This window comes from Parambassis ranga, chromosome 16, assembly GCF_900634625.1.
Source record: "Parambassis ranga chromosome 16, fParRan2.1, whole genome shotgun sequence".
Taxonomy (NCBI): domain Eukaryota; kingdom Metazoa; phylum Chordata; class Actinopteri; family Ambassidae; genus Parambassis; species Parambassis ranga.
Window position 1 is genome coordinate 16,036,394 of NC_041036.1, and position 20,062 is coordinate 16,056,455.

Sequence of the window (20,062 nt, forward strand, 5' to 3'; positions counted from 1 at the left end):
AATTCAAATGATTTGCAGAGCAATTAGTCATATGGTTCCAGCCAGGAGTGGAATGTGATTGCCTTGAAGAGTGTACCAGCTTTCTGGGCTTCCCAAACTAGTATTTACCAATTTGCATCCACATTTGCATTTCCCCTCTCCTTGGCAAAGTGCTGGCCGTGGGGAGGATTTAGAGGAGGAGCGACATCAATATCAAAGCACAATGATGAAGCAGGCAATGAGAAGGGCCGATAAAGATGGCAGGACTATATATATATTTCACTGCTGAGTCTAGCAGTGTCTCTGAGCTCCGTAAAACACCTTCAGAAGGCAGGAAATGTTGTGAGACAAACAGATGGTGGCTGCCATAGCAGGAGTTGCTGACTTGACTGCTTTGGGCCAAAATAAATGTCTGTATCTGCAACCAAGCGTGCCCTAAGTTTGTGTGTGTGTGTGAATGCACAATAGGTGTGCAAATGCAGGGGTGGGCATATTGCAATTAAGCTACTTCACATCATCTGATCCCTCAAACTTTTTCTAAATCTAATTCTCCTCTTGATTTTAATCTTGTTTAATGAAATACTCAAAGCCCACATATTCATCACATCAGAGGAAACACTGAGACACAGTGGATATTGAACTGAAGAAGGAAAGAAACCAAGAGAGAATAAAGACAAAGGAGACTAATACTCTATGGAACAAAAAAAAATCTTGACAATTACCACTAATTGTAGTCATTATTGCTCCCATTCTCTGCATCAATATTGTGATTCATATCGGGGGCCATCAGGCCCTGCCACTGCCATCCCAATTATTTTTCTAATGGCTGTTATTACTCATCACCATAACAACTGGGCTGAGCCGCCATTGTTTTAAACAGGGGTAATTGTAATAGTGTTGCTGTGCATCCTGACAAAGTCAGTGCAGTGACTGTGTGTGATTAGTGACCCGTCAAAACCAACATTCAAACTGCAAAAGAAACTCCACACAAAGAAAAGCGGTCAAAAGTTTGCTTCTGGGAGAAGGCCAGCAAAATCTAATTAGCTGTCCGTTTGTACACTCACTTCTTCTGACAGCTGTCACCCCTTCAAAGGAAATTAGGTGCAGTGGCAGGGCAGAAAGGCGCAAAAAGAAAAGCAACAAAGAAACATAAAAATTAAAAATCATTTACGCCTGTTGCAAGCGGGACGGCTGACATCCGCTGATGCCTGCTGAGAGATGCCACCAAGAAACACCTGCTGCCTGCTGGTGGATGAACCAAGAAAACAGGATTGGAGGGATGCAGAGACGGTGAGGAGGCTCCAACCAGGAAATGATAGCATGGAGTTAGGAAGTCATAGTTTGCTTATAATAATAATGCAGCTGGTGGGGGTTGGACGAAATATACAAGAGATGACGCATATGCCTCCACTCCTGCTCGTAACGCAGCTGGGAACAGCACTTTAGTTTGACTGTAGGTTTTATAGCCTGCCATTCATATCAAGGCCATGAGCCTGTGCCTTTGATCACCAGCATATCCTCAGAGAGAATGAAGAGGAGGAGGAGGAGGGAATCAACCTCTGTGACAGAGGTATTAATCTCACCCCCATTAAAATCTGTGCCCATAATAAAATACTCCACAAGCATCGGCTCATATTAAGAGAGAATGCTGAGAGCAATCGATATCATGGTAGTGCACTGACGGCTATGATCAAAGGATAAATAAAAAAGTAGAGGGGGGGAACAACAACAATCACTTCTCTCTCCAACCAAGCGGGGGCAGTATTTCATAGCAGTGAATTGGTGCTTCTGCATCATTTGAAATGCCTCTACCCCTGCTGCCAAAGGCCTGAAAAAAAGAAGCCTTTATTTACTACGTCAATAGACATCCGAGAGGGGCCATCATTTCAAAATACATAAACAAATAAATAAATAATAGGCGTGCAAATTCATAAGACAAGGCTGTTCGGGGGCCCGTCCTAATGGTCCCGCAATGGGGATGAGTTATAATCCAAGTGAGGAGGAGTGGGGGGGGGGGGGGGGGTAATAGAGGGAGGTGGATGAAAAGGAGGTGTGGAGAGTTAAAAGAAGGGGATTTGGGAGGCAGCCAGGTGGACTGCTGGCTCACCCTCGGTCACGGTAAATTCTAGAAACTGCCTCACTGGTGCAGGGTTAGCGAGCTGAATTACCGCCTTGCTGCGCCTCCTTCGGTTTCAGCCTCCCCTTATTTCTCTGCCTACCCCCATGTCTCTGAGAGTGTAAAAAGGTGAAGATGGAACATAAAGACAAGCCACATGAAAGATGAACTGTCTCCATTTACCCCCCCCCCCTCCATGTATCCTTGATGCAGTGCAGTCACTGTCTCCCTATTCATTATCTGTCATTATCTTTCAATTGGAAGTTGGCCAAGAGCCTGTGTTGTCTTTGCATGCTGTCCATGGATTTACAAGTGAATCGATGCTGGAGAGTACAACACATAACCCCTTATGTTGTTGCTACTTTAATTAAAACAATAACAGCAAGCTCGTAGCTTCTACTCGTGCGGGGTCGTCCACTGGCAACTTCTCCATCACTTCCCATCTGGATACACTTTTTTTCCTGCTGTCCCCTGAGTCTGTGAGGCAAGCCGGTTTCAGCTGCATGTATGCAAATGAGGTTCGCAGTGTTTGTGTGCCTGAGCTTGCATGAGTGTATATGTGTGGATGAACACTTGCTCTAGGTTAATCACAGAGCTTTGCAGTGTACTGACTCGACTCTATGAAACAGCTGACTTTGAGGTTCTTCTCCTCCAAACCTCCCTCTGCAGACCCAAAACTCTCCACCATTTCCCTCCACCCTCTTTCTCTTATTCAGTCTAAAATTATCACTCCATCTCTCAGAGGGAGCCAGAACTCTGCCAATCAAATCCAGCGCCAAGAAAAAAAATTCTCCCTCTATAAATAATACATAATCCTTTACAAATCTCTCTGCCGTCTCTCTCATTACCTTCGTTCTGTCGCTTTCTCCTGTCCTCCTTTTCTTTTCTCTCCTACACTCAGGCTTTCTTCTCATATTTTGAGAGTCGTCCACCCCCCCCCCCTTCTCCCCCTACTCTCATTTTCACTTAGTCCACAATTCATAATTCTCTCCTCCTGCTGCTTCCCTGTCTAATCTCATTCTCTCATCTTGCTCTTTTTTATTTAAACCCACTCTCTCTCTCTCTCCTCCCCACCTTGTGCCTGATCTAATCCTTGATTCCTCCTTACTTCATCGTCCCTTCTCATTTCTTCCTCCTCATCTCCCTTATCTTTTTATTGCATCGTTCATCATGCATCTTCCTCATCAGTGCTGTCCTAAAGGTCCACTTTCCACTCATTCTGGGCCTCAGGAGAATAGTCATAAACTCTTTCTCCTGTTAGCTGCCTTCTCTTCACCTCTGTCCCTCCTTCTTACTATTTCTTCTTGTAGATTTCCCGCTGTTAAAAGAGTTTCCGTCCGAAGTGCAATGTGCTTTCATTCCCCTTCCCCATCTCTCTCATTCTCTTCTTTTTGTGACTCAGTGGGAATCTTTTCCTGCCTCTCTGCTGGTTCTATCTCCACACTCTCCTTCACTAAATGTGATTTGTTCTGCAGCTCAAGTCTGCAGCATAATCATGCTGTTTTTATAGTGTGCCGCGAGAGCGGAAGGGAGGGAGCTGGGAAGAGACAGAAAAAAGTCAAAGGAGTGGATGGGACAAGAGGACAAAACAAACGAGTGGAGGAAGAGACTGGATTTCTCAGATTTTCCTCCCTCTTTCATCTTCGTCTTTACTTTTGCTTCTTTTAATTGCCTGTCATAAAGCTCAACCCTCTCCCCACGTTCTAGTCCATTTTCTCTCTCTCTCTTTCTTAATGTCTGTCTTAATCTCTCTCTCTCCTCTCTCTCCCTCTCTGGCAGAAACTTTAGACCTTCTTGCACCCAGCTTCCTTTCCATCACCCACTGGTAGAACTGCACTATTAATCAGCAAAATCAGCATAACATAGTCTCTTTTCACTTTTGACCTCTCATTAGAAACATTTACTTTTATATATTTACATACCTCACATCCTTTTTTCAACACTCCGGTTTAGCTTCCTGGTCACGCTGCCTCCTCCCTCTGCTTTGAAATCTGTTGTCTCTTCTTCCCCTCATCACCTCTACCCTTCTTTTCTCCTCCCCCCCCCCCCCCCCCCCCCCCCCATCTCATTTTGACCTTCGCATCTTTACGTCTCTCCATCCCTTCGGCGTATTTCAATCACCTCATCTCGCTCTTGCCCCATCCCCTTCTCTTCCCTCTCCCGCTGCATTGCATCTCCCTGAGCGCTCTTCTTTTCTCTTGTCCACCCATCCCATTACTCTTTCTGTTCTCTTATTCACCTCTTCTTACCCTTCACAAACTACGCCTCTCTTTTTCTTCTCCTCTCTTTTCTTCCATTTTCTGACAGCCAAAGCTGGTTTGCTCTATCTACTGTGCAGCTTTTTTTCGGCCCGGGTCTGTCACAGCCCCAACAAGCCCTGCGACAATGGCCACTGTGCTCACCCCAGCAGCGGCTTAAAGGAAATTTACAGGGCTATTACATGACGGCAACCACACTGGAGATTCACCACAGCCAAAAGCACTGGTCTTAACAGCCCTTCAAAATCCACCACATGGCTGCTTTCCCTATTGGTGTGTACATGATGTGTGCAAAGCTGATTGCTGTGTGCGAGTGTGTGTGCATGCACTTAAAACTAAGACTGTGTGTGTGCATGCTTGTATGGGGAGTTGAAGTGCGCGCACATTCAAGGCCCAACACAAAAGTGCCCTACTGGCATGAATTACATAACTAAGCTGACTGCCAAGACACAAACTCATTCTTCCTCTCTAGAACCCCCCCCCCCCCCCCAACATCCTACAAAAAAGAATGCCCTTCTGTTGATCTAAACAAACAAAAAAAAAAGCCACCGTGAACTGAGATTGTGACACAGATGAGAAGGTATGTGTGTACAGCAGCACTAATGCTGGTTTACCAATGCAGCAGGGAAAGAGCATCTCCTTGTATTAAATGCATAATAATAATGACAGGAAGTATTAATAGCAGCGAGCAACTCAACAGTCACTGATCTCAATCCACTTCATGTTGTGCTTTTTTTCTTCCTTGTGTTCAATCAATCGCATGACTCTTGGTTTCAAATCTCGACCTCATGCAGCTCCTTTTGAGGCCTTGTCTCTTGTTTTATCTTTGTACCCGTCCCCTCCATCTCCAGCTTCTATACACACACAGACTGCACTGTTCTCCATCTCCGTCTCGCTGTTTCTCTTTTTCTGCCTCTGCTGCTCCCTCCCTCTCCCTCTCCCTCTCCCTCTCCCTCTCCCTCTCCTCCAGTACAGGTTTCTATCTGGCTGGATCCTTCTATCTGTGTTTCTGTCTCTCAGTATATATTGGCCTCTTGCACTTCAGTTTTTCCCTTTCACTCTCTTTCTATTTAACAACCTCTCCATTTGCTCTTCCATTTAGCTTTCTTTTAAGAGGTTCTTCATAGGAAAGCTGAGGAAAAGAGTTTCAGCCGCTCTTATATCTCTCTGTCTTTCTCTATTTTAATTTGTTACTAAGTCTTTTGGTCCAGCCATTCCCTCTGTCTCTCTCTCTCTCTGTCTGGTCTCTCATTCCCCAGTCCTTTTACCTCCTGGGCATAGGCTCCTGTCTCCATATTCTCTCTGTTCTTAATCTTAATTAACAATTCTAACTTAATTACCAGAATTTTGAACAATTCATTTGAAGCTCTTATTGCGTGGTTCCACCATAAGCTATCTACCCTTGGTCATTTGCTAGGCACTGTGCTGGATCTCATTCTGTATCACTTTACACCAATTGCAATCATATTCACCATTGTGTTCTTTTTTTACACAACAGAAACATCACATTACAACATGTATCTGTAGGGACTTTCATTTCAGTGAACACAGAGCTAACAGTAAATTGCCAATTTGATATGATATGAAATGAGTGTATACATGTGAGCCTTATGTGTGTTTCTCTGACTTATTTGGTGTGTAATGACACACAAATTTCCCTCTAGAATCAATTCTGCACGTCTCATTTAATCTGTATCTGTGCGTTTAAGTACATGTGAGCGAGTGTGTAAGACTTACGAGTGATGCAGAGCAGAACCAGAACCAGGCTGCGTAGGGCCAGAGAGAAGGGGGCAGGGAGGAGGCGGCAGAGGACAGAGCTCCGGACAGGCCTCATTGTGTATTTAGAAGTTGTGTGAATGTGTGTGTGTATGTGTGGCTGTGCACGTTAGATCAATGGCTCCTCTGTGACCCTGCCTGCACTACACACAGACACACACAAACACTCTGCTTTGTTCTTAACTGCAATGCAATGCTGCAGACACGTGCACACGCCAACTGGTCAGCTACACTTCAGTGCAATCAAACAGAAGTTGCTGTTTGAGCACAACGCAGGAAAGAACTCTTCTATGCTACGCTGCACACAACACAGGCACACAACCGCCTTTACTGCACAGTCACACAAGCCTGGCTTGTATCCGGGGCTTCCACGCAAAACACAGAAGTTTGGCCAGACCTCAGGGTGACAACAGAGCTGGTTTAGACACTGTATCACAATACACACAGAGATGAGCTTAGAGCAACACAGTTCCTCTGTTGCACCTTTTGCTGCTTAGCAGGAACTTATGGCATGCGTTGTCTTAAATCCGTACAACGCTGCTACAAAGATGTACAGGCGCTCGGTCAACAACAAAGAGAACCTGATAGGCTGGCTATTTTTTTTACCACATCACCATGCCTCCAGAGACCAAGGCCCAAGGCTGTTAGATCAATAAACCAGAAAAACCAATACCAGCAGACCTGCAATACTGTGGGCTATACCAACAATGGTTTTTAGTAATGGCAGCTATGCAATTAAGCAGATGTGGAAATTAAGTTAGCTCTTTGCCAACCCTACACTACAGTGTCAAACTCAGAGTAATGCAAGATTAGGAGCAAAAAGGAACCCTAACAATCAGCTACAAGAAACAGAAAACATCAGTATATTTCAGTCAGATGCAGCCTTCCTGTCTTCCAAAAAAAAGCTTAGTTTATCTGTACTGGTGTTGACTGAACCCTAACTTTTGACACAGAGCTACCTATGTTGCCGAGCCCTCCGGGACAGAGAAATCTAGGTCAACAGTTCTTAAACAGATTGTATTTTAATGAGTCAAACAAGGTTTTCAGTGCTTCTCATTCAACAAATCAGCACATAGAACCCAATGTCCCGCTGAGCCATAACCAAAATGACCAGCTCCCTGGAGAGATTAGGACACTATCTTACTGCAACTCATCTGCAGATAGCAAAGGTTAAATAAAACCTATTGAGCGCGAGTGCTGCTCTATAAAGAAAGACAGTAAAGGTGCTCACCCTGTGTAGAATAACCAACTTGCAAAGGGTCTTTAGTTTCAAATATTACATACTTGTGCATCCTATCTTGCCCCAGAGACATGCACATTATCCTCACGAGCTTGCTACCATTATTCGCTTGAATGCTACAACCTGTCGATATGCTATCATGTACATGCTGTAGCGTACATGGACAGTGATTTTACATGGTAATTTTAGACTGAGAATAATCACAGGCTATCAGACAGTATAATCATGCAGCATCGACCTGCCTAACTCTTCCTTTCCAACATGCTCCACTAGGTCCAGTCAGCGCCTGGTTGCACTCCAGATACTCACTCACACACACTGATCTGAAAGCCTGCTGTGTCTAAAGTCCAGACAGAGTTCCCCTGATTGTCAGGGCCTGATGCGTTGTTGTTATGTGGGAGTGTGTAGGTCTGGTGTGCTGGCGAGTGTAGGTGAAATTGCTTAACGTGTGTGTGTGTGTGTGTGTTTGTAGTGTAGAGACAAAGCGTGACGAGCAGCACCACACACCTCACTGAGCACTATCTGATAGAATAAAGTGTGGGTGTCATCCTTAGATTGCTACACACTGCCCGCGCTCTTTCACTCACTGTAGCACTGCAAACACAATGAGCTCTAACGGCGATGGCCCTGACACTTCTGGCAAAGCCGAAAGCGGATCATCGCCAATCTTCCCTACAGTGCTGACTTCATCGGTCAACTGGCTGATGCTGAGAAAATTACTCTGTGTTGGTGTACACCAGCAGCTCAGGTCTGGCAGGTCTGAGGCCTGGCAGCAGACTGAAGGAAACAAAGTCTATTCACTCGCTCAAGATGATCCCCTCAAAAAGTTTATCCATTCAAGCCCCTTTTCTCTGTCCTCTTCCTTCAGTCCTCCAATCTGGTTAGTTCCCACAAGTTTGTCCTTGTCTTGCTTTCCTGTTGATCTGCGAAAAACTTATAATCCCAGCGTCCTAGACATCGCAGCCGATCACATCCATCCGTCTCTCAGTTTTCTGTCCTCCACTTGTTTATATAACCCTGGCCTCCCTCCCTTTACTTAGTGTGTGTGGGATCAGTGTCTGAATATTTTGCATACTTTTTTTGTGAAGGTTAGGGATGTGTGTGTGTATGTGTGTGTGGATGGAAGCAGTGACAATGGTTGTCTTTCAGGTCGAAAAACAGTCACAGCGTGCGTGTGTGTTTCTGTGTGTGTGAATATGAATGTGCTTGACTGTCTAGTTTTGACTGAAGCGGAGGGTACATTTGACCGACTGTTCAGCCCTTTCACTATCTACTACCCATTAATTTAACCATGCAAGCGCACACAGAGGCATCATAGTGCCTCTTTATGTTAAATGGCTGTTTTTATGGCTGCAGGGATGCACAAAGATGTCTGCTGCGAAGAACTGTGTATGTGTTTGTGTGTTTTGTGCATGGATAAAACAGAAATAAACATGAATATGTCCGCGTTACACTGATGACGACCTGCTCTATTAAAATGTATCTGCTTCATATTTCTATATTAAACTCATTGCCAGACCGACCTGTAAGTACACTTTGCATAGACACTCCGTGCATAATGCAGTTCCTTTGTTCTAGCTCATTTCCACATGTACTATCATTACTGCTATTGGCAATAAAACTGGCAATACAAAGCCAGTAGTGGAAGCTAACTACACCTGACTGTGTGTCTGTGACTTTCATTGTCCTGTAAATGTGAGAAGCAACACAGGTTTGCTTTTATAATAGCACCTTGTACTTGTACTTAATCAACTGTTCATAAACTGTCAGTCCTAATCTGCCACAAGCTGTATTTACAAACATCTTTATGCATCCAATTGGAAACATGCTGTTCCCTATTATCAAGTCAAATAAAGTCACATTTATTTATCAAGTGCTTTTAACAAAATAGGGTCATCCCAAAGTGCTTTATAGAGCAACAAAGGACATAATTACAAACCAAAAAAAAAAGAGGAACACACTGCAAATCATAGCATGACTAGCAAGTATGTGTGTATTTGTGTGTCTGCAAAGTCCCTGTGTGGGCAGCCCCCTGATGGGTGTATTTGTTTTTGTCGCAGTGTGTGCGGAAGGAAGGGAAGTAATGGTGAATTGTGTCCCCTATCCCCCTTCCCTTTTTTCCCCCTGTCTCCCTCTCTCTCTCATCCAAATCAAATTTTTAATGGGCTTCATTGGTGCCACCGTGGAATAAGTGTTGCCAAAGCACTTAAGGGGCTTAAGTCAGCAGCGTGCTGAAAATATTAAGCACTCAAACAGCCTTACAAGGATCCCTGCCTGTTTAAGTATGCCGAGGAGGTCGTGCCAGCATTTAATACCAATGGTATTAAAGCACTTCGACAAGGGAGAAGAACAGGAATATAGATATATACAGCATGTACCACCACTGGGACTAGATGGAGAGATGAAGGCTGACTGAAAGAATGGAAAGAGCTTATGAAGGTATAAGGCGGACACCTGAGAGTCAGAAGAATGGAGGGACAATTGGGGAAGGACTTATAGTAAGGTGAAGCAAAGAGTCAAACACATGACAAAGGAGAGAACAGGAAGGAAGTGTTGTGATGGCTGGATACAGGCAGAGAGAAGAAGAGGAGAGAAACAGGCAAAATAGAGGAGAGATGTGAGGGAATTGGGCCAAGGTGTGGGAGGTAAGGGTTGATGGGATAGCTGTGAACCAGCAGCAGAGGGCTAATGCAGAGATTCTATCGGGAGGCTTATCCAAGATTAAATTTCTCTTTGTCCTTAAGGCGCTTCTTGGGTAAGCGGAAGTGTCGAATTTATTTCTTATGTCTCCCTTGAGGTTGTTGCGGGTGAGTGGGTTGGGAGTGTATATGTGTGTGTGTGGTGGAGGCGTGGAGAGAGAAAGCAGGAGGGGGGGTGTGCATGTATATATGTCTGTGTAGGCGAGAATCTTTAGGGTTTATTAGCTGGCAAAGTGTGAAGCGGGGCATGTGTTCCTGAAAGGTAAAGATAAATCAAATGAACATCTCCCCAAGGGTGTTTCAGCATAAGTGTAGATCCGAGTGTTAACATGGTTTCATTAATTTACATGTAGCCATGTGAAGTCAGATTCATGAGTGTGGTGTTTGGAATGCATTTCAAAGAACAGTTTCTCTTTCTAAAGGCTGTTTTATGGAGCTGCTGCAAAGTCTTAGACAACAAGAAAGTCACAGGAAAGTATTATCTGAACCCTGCTGATTGAGTAAACCTCCTCTGGGATTCTCCTCAGTGTAAACAACACACAGTATGCAATTTGCAACTGCTGTTTAAGATAGTACAAAACCAATAGGCCTGATACCTTAAACACTATCTTTTACAAAGAGAACATCAGAATTTCCAAAACACATCATTCTCTGATAAAAGCAACTATTCTGACCAGGTTCTGAGTACGTTCATATCAGGGTTGGTATGCTCAATCAGCCTCTCCCTGGCCCCCTGCTCACTTTCTCCTCTCATCCTTCTGATTTTTTGTTTGTCTGGCTGACTTGGTGTTAATAGCTAGCCTAAAGCCATGCACTAGCTAATCCAACTGGGTTGGCTCTGAACTCTCTAATTAGAAAAGTCACAGCTCCTCGATCTATGGATGCTATCAGTGTCTGCATTTTCTGGAGGCACAGCTCAGGCTACTTCCTGCTGTCTTCACACTCCTGGAAGAAGGGATCAATACGGTACAATCATTTGGGTATCTTTCTGGTGACACCACAAGCCTTCTCACAGTTTTAGATAAAGTTGGATTTTCTTTTTTTTACCACTTGTTGTGACAGGAACCTGGCAAATAAATAAAAAGAAATCAGAAAATCAAATTGGTGTGTTATTCAATAAGCTACTTTGTCTCACCTTTGTGTCCACAGTCGTCAAAGATTGAACTCACTTTTTGGCAGACAACAGATTTGGCACTGTCTTTTCAATGGTTTTACAGGGTAGAAAGGAAGACATAAAAGCACTGCGGTAGAAATTGTAGACATCCTATTATTAGTCACCTCCCATTATGCATTTACCATGCATCAACTGTGCATTAAAGGAGACAATTTTAGCTTATTCTTTTCCAGCTTGGCAATGAACGTGTATTCAAAACGCAATGCTCTCAAATGACAGACTGCAAGAACACAGGAAGGCTGCTGCTGGGGTACTTGAAGAAGGAAGCTGACACGAAAGACCCTCCTTTTGCTTAAATCTAGTTCACTTAATACTTCAAACTGGTCCATTCACATGCTTGTATTGATGTCCATGTACATCATGAATTCTGAAGGATCTTTCTTTTCAATACCAGCTAAACAAAAGAAGGAGACTCAAAAACGCTACAAAGGGACCATCCATGCATCCATCCATCCATTTTCTGTACCCGTTTAGTCACAGCAGGGCTTGAGGCTAGCCCAGCTGTCAGTGGGCGAGAGGTGAAGTACACCCTGCACAGGTTGCAGTCTATCACAGAGGGCTGTACTGGTACACACTGAGAGAATACACACAACAACAACAACACTGTATCCTAGTTACAATCACTGTAAGAACTTTTAAAACAGTTCAAGCACAAGATTGGATTCTGAATTAATAAAAGCTCTTGTAAACCTAGCTCCAGCCCTGCCAGTCCTGTAGTACAGGACAAAGCGGATTCAGAATATGGATGGATAGCTCTTGTAAACAGCCTTACAGGAAGTGCATAACAAAGTTAGACATCCTTCACTGGAAAAACATTGCCAGCTAATATAATCCCAGCAGCAATTCTTTTTCTGCAAAACATAACTGGCAAAGCAAACTTGTTGTAGAAGGCAGAGTTGCATTCTGAATGACTGAAGATGCCCAGACTGCCCTAACAGGGCACTGAACATACCAGAAAGTGTAGTGTGTACTGTCAGGAGAAACAACACACATTTAACGAACAGTGCCCTTACTTGTGTAGACTTTAAATAAAATGTTCAGTCATGCAGGTAATGTGTAAGGGTCAAAGAAAAAAGCAAATAAATCGAAAGGAGTCATGGTAGCTGCAGGTTTTCTCCGATGAAGAGAACAGCAGTATATAAGGTGTTACCCACACATGACATGACAAGAAGTTTACTCTTTTCCTATATGCATTCTGATAAATAATAGGACACAGTTTAAGTAGTAGTCGTAGCATTACGCTTATATTTTATGCATAGCGATGCAAACCTTGCCCTCCCACTGTTGGGATGCAACAGGATGCTAAGCTCAGTCATCTCTTATTCAGTAAGATAAATGCAAACAGCGTTACCTGCCAAGTTGAAAACGTACTGAGCTTCCTAACAAGTGATTCTGCGTGCGCTGTGAGCCACATGCTACCTGCTGAGAGTAACACTCATTATCCAGGTGGCATCGTACCTCCCAGTGACAGGCTACGACTCTCTGCTCACAGTTTTCTCTGCTGCAGTGCATGTGTCACTCTCTCTCCTTTGTGTTCCCCGTGCATGTGCCAACATTTGCGTGGAATACTCCTTTGTTGCCTGATGTGTGCGTGTGTGACAGATAGTTGTCACTTTGCCTGCACGTGTGCGTTACAGTGCTTTACTTTCCAGGTATACGAGTGTGATGTGTTATTGATGTTCCTATCAACTTGTCAAGGCTGCAGCTTATGATGTTTCATGTTCGGCGTGCTCTGCAGGGGGATGCTTTGTGAATTGTAGTGTGAAGGTTTGGTGTAGCCGGAAGAAGGGTCTGGGCCAGGTTAGCTGTATGCTGTCGTAGCATGTGGGTGATTAGAATTGTGCAGGCATGGGCCGCCTCGCTGGGAGGTGCCCTGCCAACCGCCTTGCCCTGATTCCACCAATTCACAAATGCCTAACAAAGGGATAATTTCTCCCTTGCATGATATAATCTTTCTTTTCACCCCGTGCCTCAATGGAACGCTTTATAGCTTTTTATCACATCTCTCATTCCCTCCTTTATGTCTTTCTGTCTTCCTCACTCTGTCTGTTGCTTTCTTGACCCCTCCCTGCTGGTCTGTCTCTCTCTATCTGCTTGTGTTTTCCCGATCCTTTTCTTGCTTGCCTCCTCTCTAACTCTGACCTTACAGAAAGTCTTTACACTAATGTCACTCCTGTTACTCTTTTCTTTCTCTCTGTTTCACTTGCGTTCTCTCTCTAGAGGAAAATCACACACTCATCAGTTTGCCAGCTCTGTTCCTGACGAGCAGGCTCGCAAGGAGAATATTAACGAAGCTCCTCAGCCAATTAACACCTAAAGCACATAACAACCTTTTATGCCAGACGCACTTGCATGCATGCGCGCACAGAGGCACGCACACACACACACACACACATGCTGCATACAAACGCAAATTGGCTGCCACACACACGTTTCGGCCTAAACACAGCTTCTAAAAGGGGGCTCGCATAAACAGAAACACACACACACCCAGGCCTCAGAGCAAAGATTACGGTATCACACACACATATGCGTACACACAACGCACTAATAGATTGAGCTGATGAGTGTGGGAGTAGAGGGAGGGAGACATTTATAGGAGCAAGGGGAAGTAATGTAGATAGAAAGGAGATGCAAACAAAGTGATGAGCAGCATTGAGGCAGAGAGGGGGGGAAGACAGGAGAGAAGAGAGCAAGGAGGAGGAAGACAGGTTTATGGAGTGTGAAGAAAGGCATAAAGTAAAGGGGGAAAATCAGTGATAGAAGGTTAACGTGGCTTGGCTGTTCCTGACATGGTTCATGCTAATTTGAAGGGCTTAGCAATGGGCGGTGTACACACACACACACAGACACACGCACACAAACTGGACACTGACATGCACACTTGTGTTTGCAAGACAACACAATGCATAAAACATTATGGTATAAGGGGCATTAGCAATGAACCTTTGCGCTCACGCTCACACACACATTTTTCTGGACACATGGAGCAGTATCCTTGTATGCATAAAACATGGTGAGAGACAGCAGGAGCGGGAGGCGTAAGGGAGATAGGAAGAACAAGTGCGAATGGACAAAAAGCATATGGTAATGACCCGGATAACGAAAGACGGCCACAAGGGGTGGAGAGTCAGCGAGAGAGTGAGAGAAAGGCGATAAAGTAATGGCGAGAAGAGAACGAGGGGAACTTTCCTCACGGACTGCTGCTTTTGGATTGAACAGCGTGCAAATGAAAAATGGAGATGAAATAATTAGACAGGCTGACTAGAAGCGCTCATCTAAATATGTAAATGCACTTAATTTTACTTTGATTTGCTCCACTGCTTCACTATCACTCTCTTCCTTCTATTCTTTCCCTCTCATACATTTCCATTCTGCTCTCTTCATGTCTCTCCATCTGTCTGTCACATACTTCCTTCTCCTTCCGTGTCCTTTTTCTCTGTTGTGCCGCTCTGCATATTGAAGCTATAGTATGTTAATACACTGTACAGGTACATGCACTCAATTATTCACTGTTTTATGGACTTGCAGCAGCGCGTATATCGGAAGAGAGAGTGTGTGTTTAATTAGTTCATTCACGCCTGTCTGCCCCAGTGACGGGTGCGCAGGTCTGTGCATGGCTGCACACACAGCAAAATGCATGCATGAGATGATTATGGTAAAGGATAAGTCTGGATTTTTTCAAGACCATCTCTAGTGATACAATGCACACACTTTTCTTCTTTTTGTTGTTTAAAGGGAAACTGTGTCGACTTTGAACCTGCTCGTGTGGGAAGTAAATGAACAATGTCTCGCCTCCTTTCATCCAGAACTTTGTTTATCTGCCAGCTAATTTCTGCTTGGTGACAAAAACCCTTAAGGTTATGGATGCTGCTATGTTTGGGGAGTAGTTATCTCATCCATCTTTATGCACAATCAATGTGTAGGATGAGAAGCCCACTTCAGGTCATGGAGTGCCATCATGGCCGTAGCTACCAAATGAGGTCCCTGTTGTTAGGACCTCAGTGTTGCTTTCAAGGTGCATATATTAATTATATAATATTATTATGCATGTCTATATAAGGTGTCATGGTATAGGTGCAGCCAAAAAGGTCAGAAAAAGGTCCAGATTACAGAAATGTTGATATAACTTATAAGATCTAGAGAAAATTAAAGGAGAATTCTGCATATTTGTCATTATATATATGGTTGGGTACGCTGTGCAGAGCTGCAGTGGCTAGTTTCTTTTAGGTGAATGTGAATGAGAGCGTTTTTGATGTGCAAAGCTGCAGGGACACACAAGGACCGGGGGGAGTAGTGGATACATACTTCATTATTTTGAAAAGAAATCATAACCAAAACCAGCAGGAAGACACAGTCCATTTATTTCTGCACTTTCATCTTGTTTGTGTAGCCTGAGTAAATTGCCCACATGCCTACTTTCCTAAGTGTGCTATTGCACCACCTCTTTTTATTCAAGTTTCCTTATCTTTTCATTTGTGATTCTGTGTCCTGATCTCTCTTCTCTACTATCTAGTATCATCACCTCTGTCCAGCATTTTCTTGCTGAACAACCTGAAAATATAGTTTTTAAATTAATTTCCACTTTTTTTGGCTGGCACTGTTGGCCAGTCAAATACTCTGACCTGCAGTACCCTCATCAAAATGTGAAAGAAGCTGGTTTAAATTCTTTTACAGCATTACACCGTTGGCAGGGGCACCATGCATTATTTATCTGTGGGGGGGGCACAGTTTTTTACTTCCGTGGCATTGTCATAAAAAGTTTGAATTCCTATGATCAAGATTTTATTTATTCAAGATAACATTCTTACTTCTGTGTCCACTGTTAAACGTAGGGTAGGAGATTTTGAAAACTCAGTGAGAGTCAGCCAGATTTTGAAAATAAACACACGGCCCGTTCTCTCCGAGTTCACCCCGAAGCCACGCCTCCCAACCAGTCTGTGACTTCGGCCATCATGCACGTACCTCTCTGGTGCGTGCAGAGCAGGAAGAGAGCAGCCAACCAGCCAACTCTACACGCAGGGTCGCCTCGTAGGATTGGCTGATGTTTTTAGCATTTTATAGCTTCCACAGATGATTCATATTCTTCGTTTTAAAGCGAAACTGCCGAACTTATCGGTTGCTATCGGATTGTAAAGAGAAGTTACACTAATGTAACAAAAAGTGCATCAGAATGAAATCTCCTACCCTACCTTTAATACCAACACTGAACATGTTTGCAAAATGAAGTTCAGAAGTGCTCAGTGTTATTATAACCAAATATCAACTTTCCTGCTAATTACTGTAACAGAAAACATATATATATTTAACCAGCTTTGACCTTTCCCTTGAACCTCACATTGTATAACTCATCTCCAAAGCTAATAATTACAGCAGCAGGTCACAGACCTTACTGAGAATTAATTAAACATATTGTGCATAAATTCTAAAAACAGTGCCGGCTTCCACACCTTATAACAAAACTACCAGCAAAACACAATGAAATTAAAATCTTTTCCAAAAGTAGCATTTTAAAAATGAGCATGATATTAAGTTACATTTAGACGTATTTCTGGAAACAGAAATCTCAGTTTAAATTGGACTGCAGTGGACTTAGCTGGATAATGGATGACTGAAAGCGTGAATGAGTTTGTGTTGTCTGCTGTGTGGATTATAAATTATAGGAGTCAACAGAGAGAGAGGCAGCTGTCCTTCTTAATGACAACCTGCCAGAGTTCTGCTCTAAGTGCTCCTCCTCTTTCATCTGTTGTCTTTTTCTCTAACCCTGTCTTCTCGAGCCTCCTTAGTCCTGTTTGCATCGAACATCCCGCACAGGGACACTCGCTTACTGATCCTACAAGGTGACTCTGACAGCAGCCCTCCTGATTTTAGAGTTCCCTCTTTTCCCTTCTCTCTCTGCCGGCTCTTGTCTCTTTCATTCAAACAGACCTCTTGTTACAGAGAAGAATAACAATTACAGTATTATGATCATTTTATTGGATCAAAGCTACACCTTATGTTGAGACTGCACAATGGTAAAAAAGGTGATAAACAGTGATTTAAGGTAAATAGACAGTCTGAAAATGTGTGCATATGTGCCTATTTCTCTGGCCGCATTGTTATGAGATCATGTGGGTGGGACCCTGTGGCGAATGCAGCTGAAAATTGTGACTGCACAGGAGCGGTTTGTCTTGTAAAATGTGTTTAATGCTATGAATTTGTGTTTTAAGATGGTCTTTACCTAGTTCCTAACCCTGTTTTTATTGCCAAACCTTAACAAATTAAACAGCTGCGATTCAAAACAAAACGAACCATGGGTGAATATATTAGGTAAAAAAACTCGGGACTCGAACCTTGTACTCTGCCATGTTAATGTTCTTGCCTCCTTACTCTGACTTCTGTAGCTGTAGCTGTCACATAGTTGAATGACGCCAGGTAATTTCATAATGACCTTATGTTCTGTTAGCATAAACATAACAATGCGTCTTGTGAATATATTTTTGACCAAGTGTTAATTTTTTTTTTTTGCGAGGACGTGTTGCAAATGATCATGTCAGAAAAACAGCCTGTTGTCACCATGAAAGTGCAATAGCTTGATATTTCCAGTTACTATGTATGTCATATTTGTGGTTGGGGCAGGTCTTGTTATCATCTTATTATGAGTTATGAGTGTGTATTTTACCCCTAACCTGTTTTTTACTGCCTAACCTTAACCATAACCGGTAGTTTTTAATGTTACCCCCACTATGAGTGAACATAACTGCAAGTGAAACTGAAACAAAAGTGACACATGTGGTGGCATAACTAAAATAAGGCAATTACAAAAACACCCCCCCCCCTTCTGGGTAAAAGTCTGCTGCAGGGTTAGTGCCACTGACCACCCCTCAGTTGTATTGGTCCCATGATCAGAAAACACTGGGCAGTGCAACCACATGCTCGGTACTGACCATCAAGTGTAAACATTACCATGTGTAATTATCAAACGAGTCATTTATTCATGTTTTGTAGCATAAAAACGGTCTATGCAGACAGATGTCTGTGCTGCTAATTATGACACATGATGAGGCCACTAATTGTGGTTTGAGAGGAAATGGTAGTGAAACAGATGATACTAATGATTACTGGAAGAAAAAGAAAGTTTTATTCTACCCCCTATCCATTTTTCTGCCATCTCGAGTCCACAAATATGAACTGTCATGAGTTTGATTTCTTTCAGTCCTTTGTTGTTTCCATGGCTTTGTTAGTTTGATATGCTCTCGGTCCTTCATCCTTTGTTCACAGTAGATAAGCTAAAGGCATGAGGCACAATACATTTTCTCTCTGTCCCTCCCTCGCTGACACTCCACACTCTGCCCACATGCATCTGTACCATACTAAATAGGCAGCTGGCATGTTCTAAAGCACCTATCACTGCCTCCACACAAGTGACCCTGACACCAGCACTGTTTTTATTCACCGTGCCCTTTTCTTCTGCTTTCCTTTCCTTCTTACGCCCTTTAACTACCCTGGGGCTGTGATTATTTATTTAAGTAACCACCACACTTTTTTATCAACATAATAAGCGTCTATGCTCCTTTACACTGGACTAAACAATGAATATACGGCTGCAAGAAAAAACACACACATCATTCACTGTGTGGGAATTATTAAGCAATCATATCTACAGTGTATGAATCATAGCTTTAATAAGCAGAGAGGGACAAATTTATACTTACATACCCTCAATGCTCTCCAATCTGCTAATTGCTTTTCAACTGGACTGATGATTAATTGTTATGAGTTTTGCTTAAAAAAAAGAAAATGAAGTTCCTTTGTTTTATAAGGGCTTGTCAATCACTCACTCTTTTGCACAGCCTAGCAGTACTGTTTTCCCTTCCTGAATGAAAAGCACAGAGATGTACAGACAAACCTTGAAGCCAGCAGCAGACGTCGTCTAAGAGCTGAATCAGCTGGTATGGCAAGACACACTGCTGCACGCTCCAGAGCTCTCACTCTTAGTTGTTTTAACACAGCATAAAGAGAGGGTCCTCTTAGTGGCATTATAGCATGTGTGAAAGGGGGAAAAGTGATTCACAGTGGGGGCGATAAGAGGTGTAAATGCAAGCCTCTGTTCCTTCTGTGAAACAATTACCAATTCATCCAAAGTCTTTCTTTCCCTCATCCATTGTGCAGCAGGTTACTGATGCTGTTTGCTTTTAACAAGCAAATACTTGTTCAAACCACTTTAACAAGCCGATAGCACCTCTCTCAACACAGCGTATTCAACACACACAGGCATGCACATTACTCTATTTACTCCTGAATGACTCAAGGAGACAGTCTGCCAAGCAGAACACCCCATTAAAAAAAGATCAAAACCTCTCAAAATCATACCTCTTGCCTTTTATATTTACTTATTAATTTTGTTGAGATTTCACATTAAATACTGCTTGATCAACATCACAGTGGGTTAATAAGTAACTTGAGGTAACTTGAGAGATTTGAAACTATTCATCCATAAAAAAAATCCCAACTAGCGTTACTAACACTTGTGGCATGCTGCTGTCAGGCAGTGTTTTATCTGTTAGCCCCAGCACACCTGTTGATAATTCTAATAAGGAGAATAACACCCCCAGCAGGGGACTAAATTCAGCTGCAGCAGTCACAAACAGACCTAATATGGCACTATGTGAGGCCTGCGCACCAAGACACCGATGCTAAGCTATGAGTGAGAAAGACAGATAGATGGAAGCATTCCAGTTTTATTGGATGACCTCAGGAAATGTCTCACAACTGAATGCATGTTTGCATAAGTATTCTATGAGTATTCATCTGCAGGAACACACAATGCTACTCGCACAC

General features: G+C 43.2%; 1 protein-coding gene across 5 annotated transcripts in view; it reads right to left on the reverse strand.

The window, feature by feature from the left end:
- The window catches only part of cadm4 (cell adhesion molecule 4), a 127,553-nt gene that overhangs the window by 26,099 nt on the left and 81,392 nt on the right, over positions 1-20,062 (reverse strand). Inside the window, exon 1 of one of the 5 annotated variants that reach the window (XM_028425539.1) lies at positions 8,171-8,342. The exons of 1 other annotated variant lie outside the window; for it this stretch is intronic. Coding sequence is in view for 3 of the 4 variants with exons in the window: in XM_028425535.1 (XP_028281336.1) it covers positions 6,091-6,187 (97 nt within the window). In the remaining variant the exon portion in view is untranslated. Of the gene's footprint in view, positions 1-6,090; positions 6,918-8,170; positions 8,343-20,062 lie in introns of those variants that run through there. 3 more of the 5 variants (XM_028425535.1, XM_028425538.1, XM_028425537.1) reach the window with 3 other exon arrangements.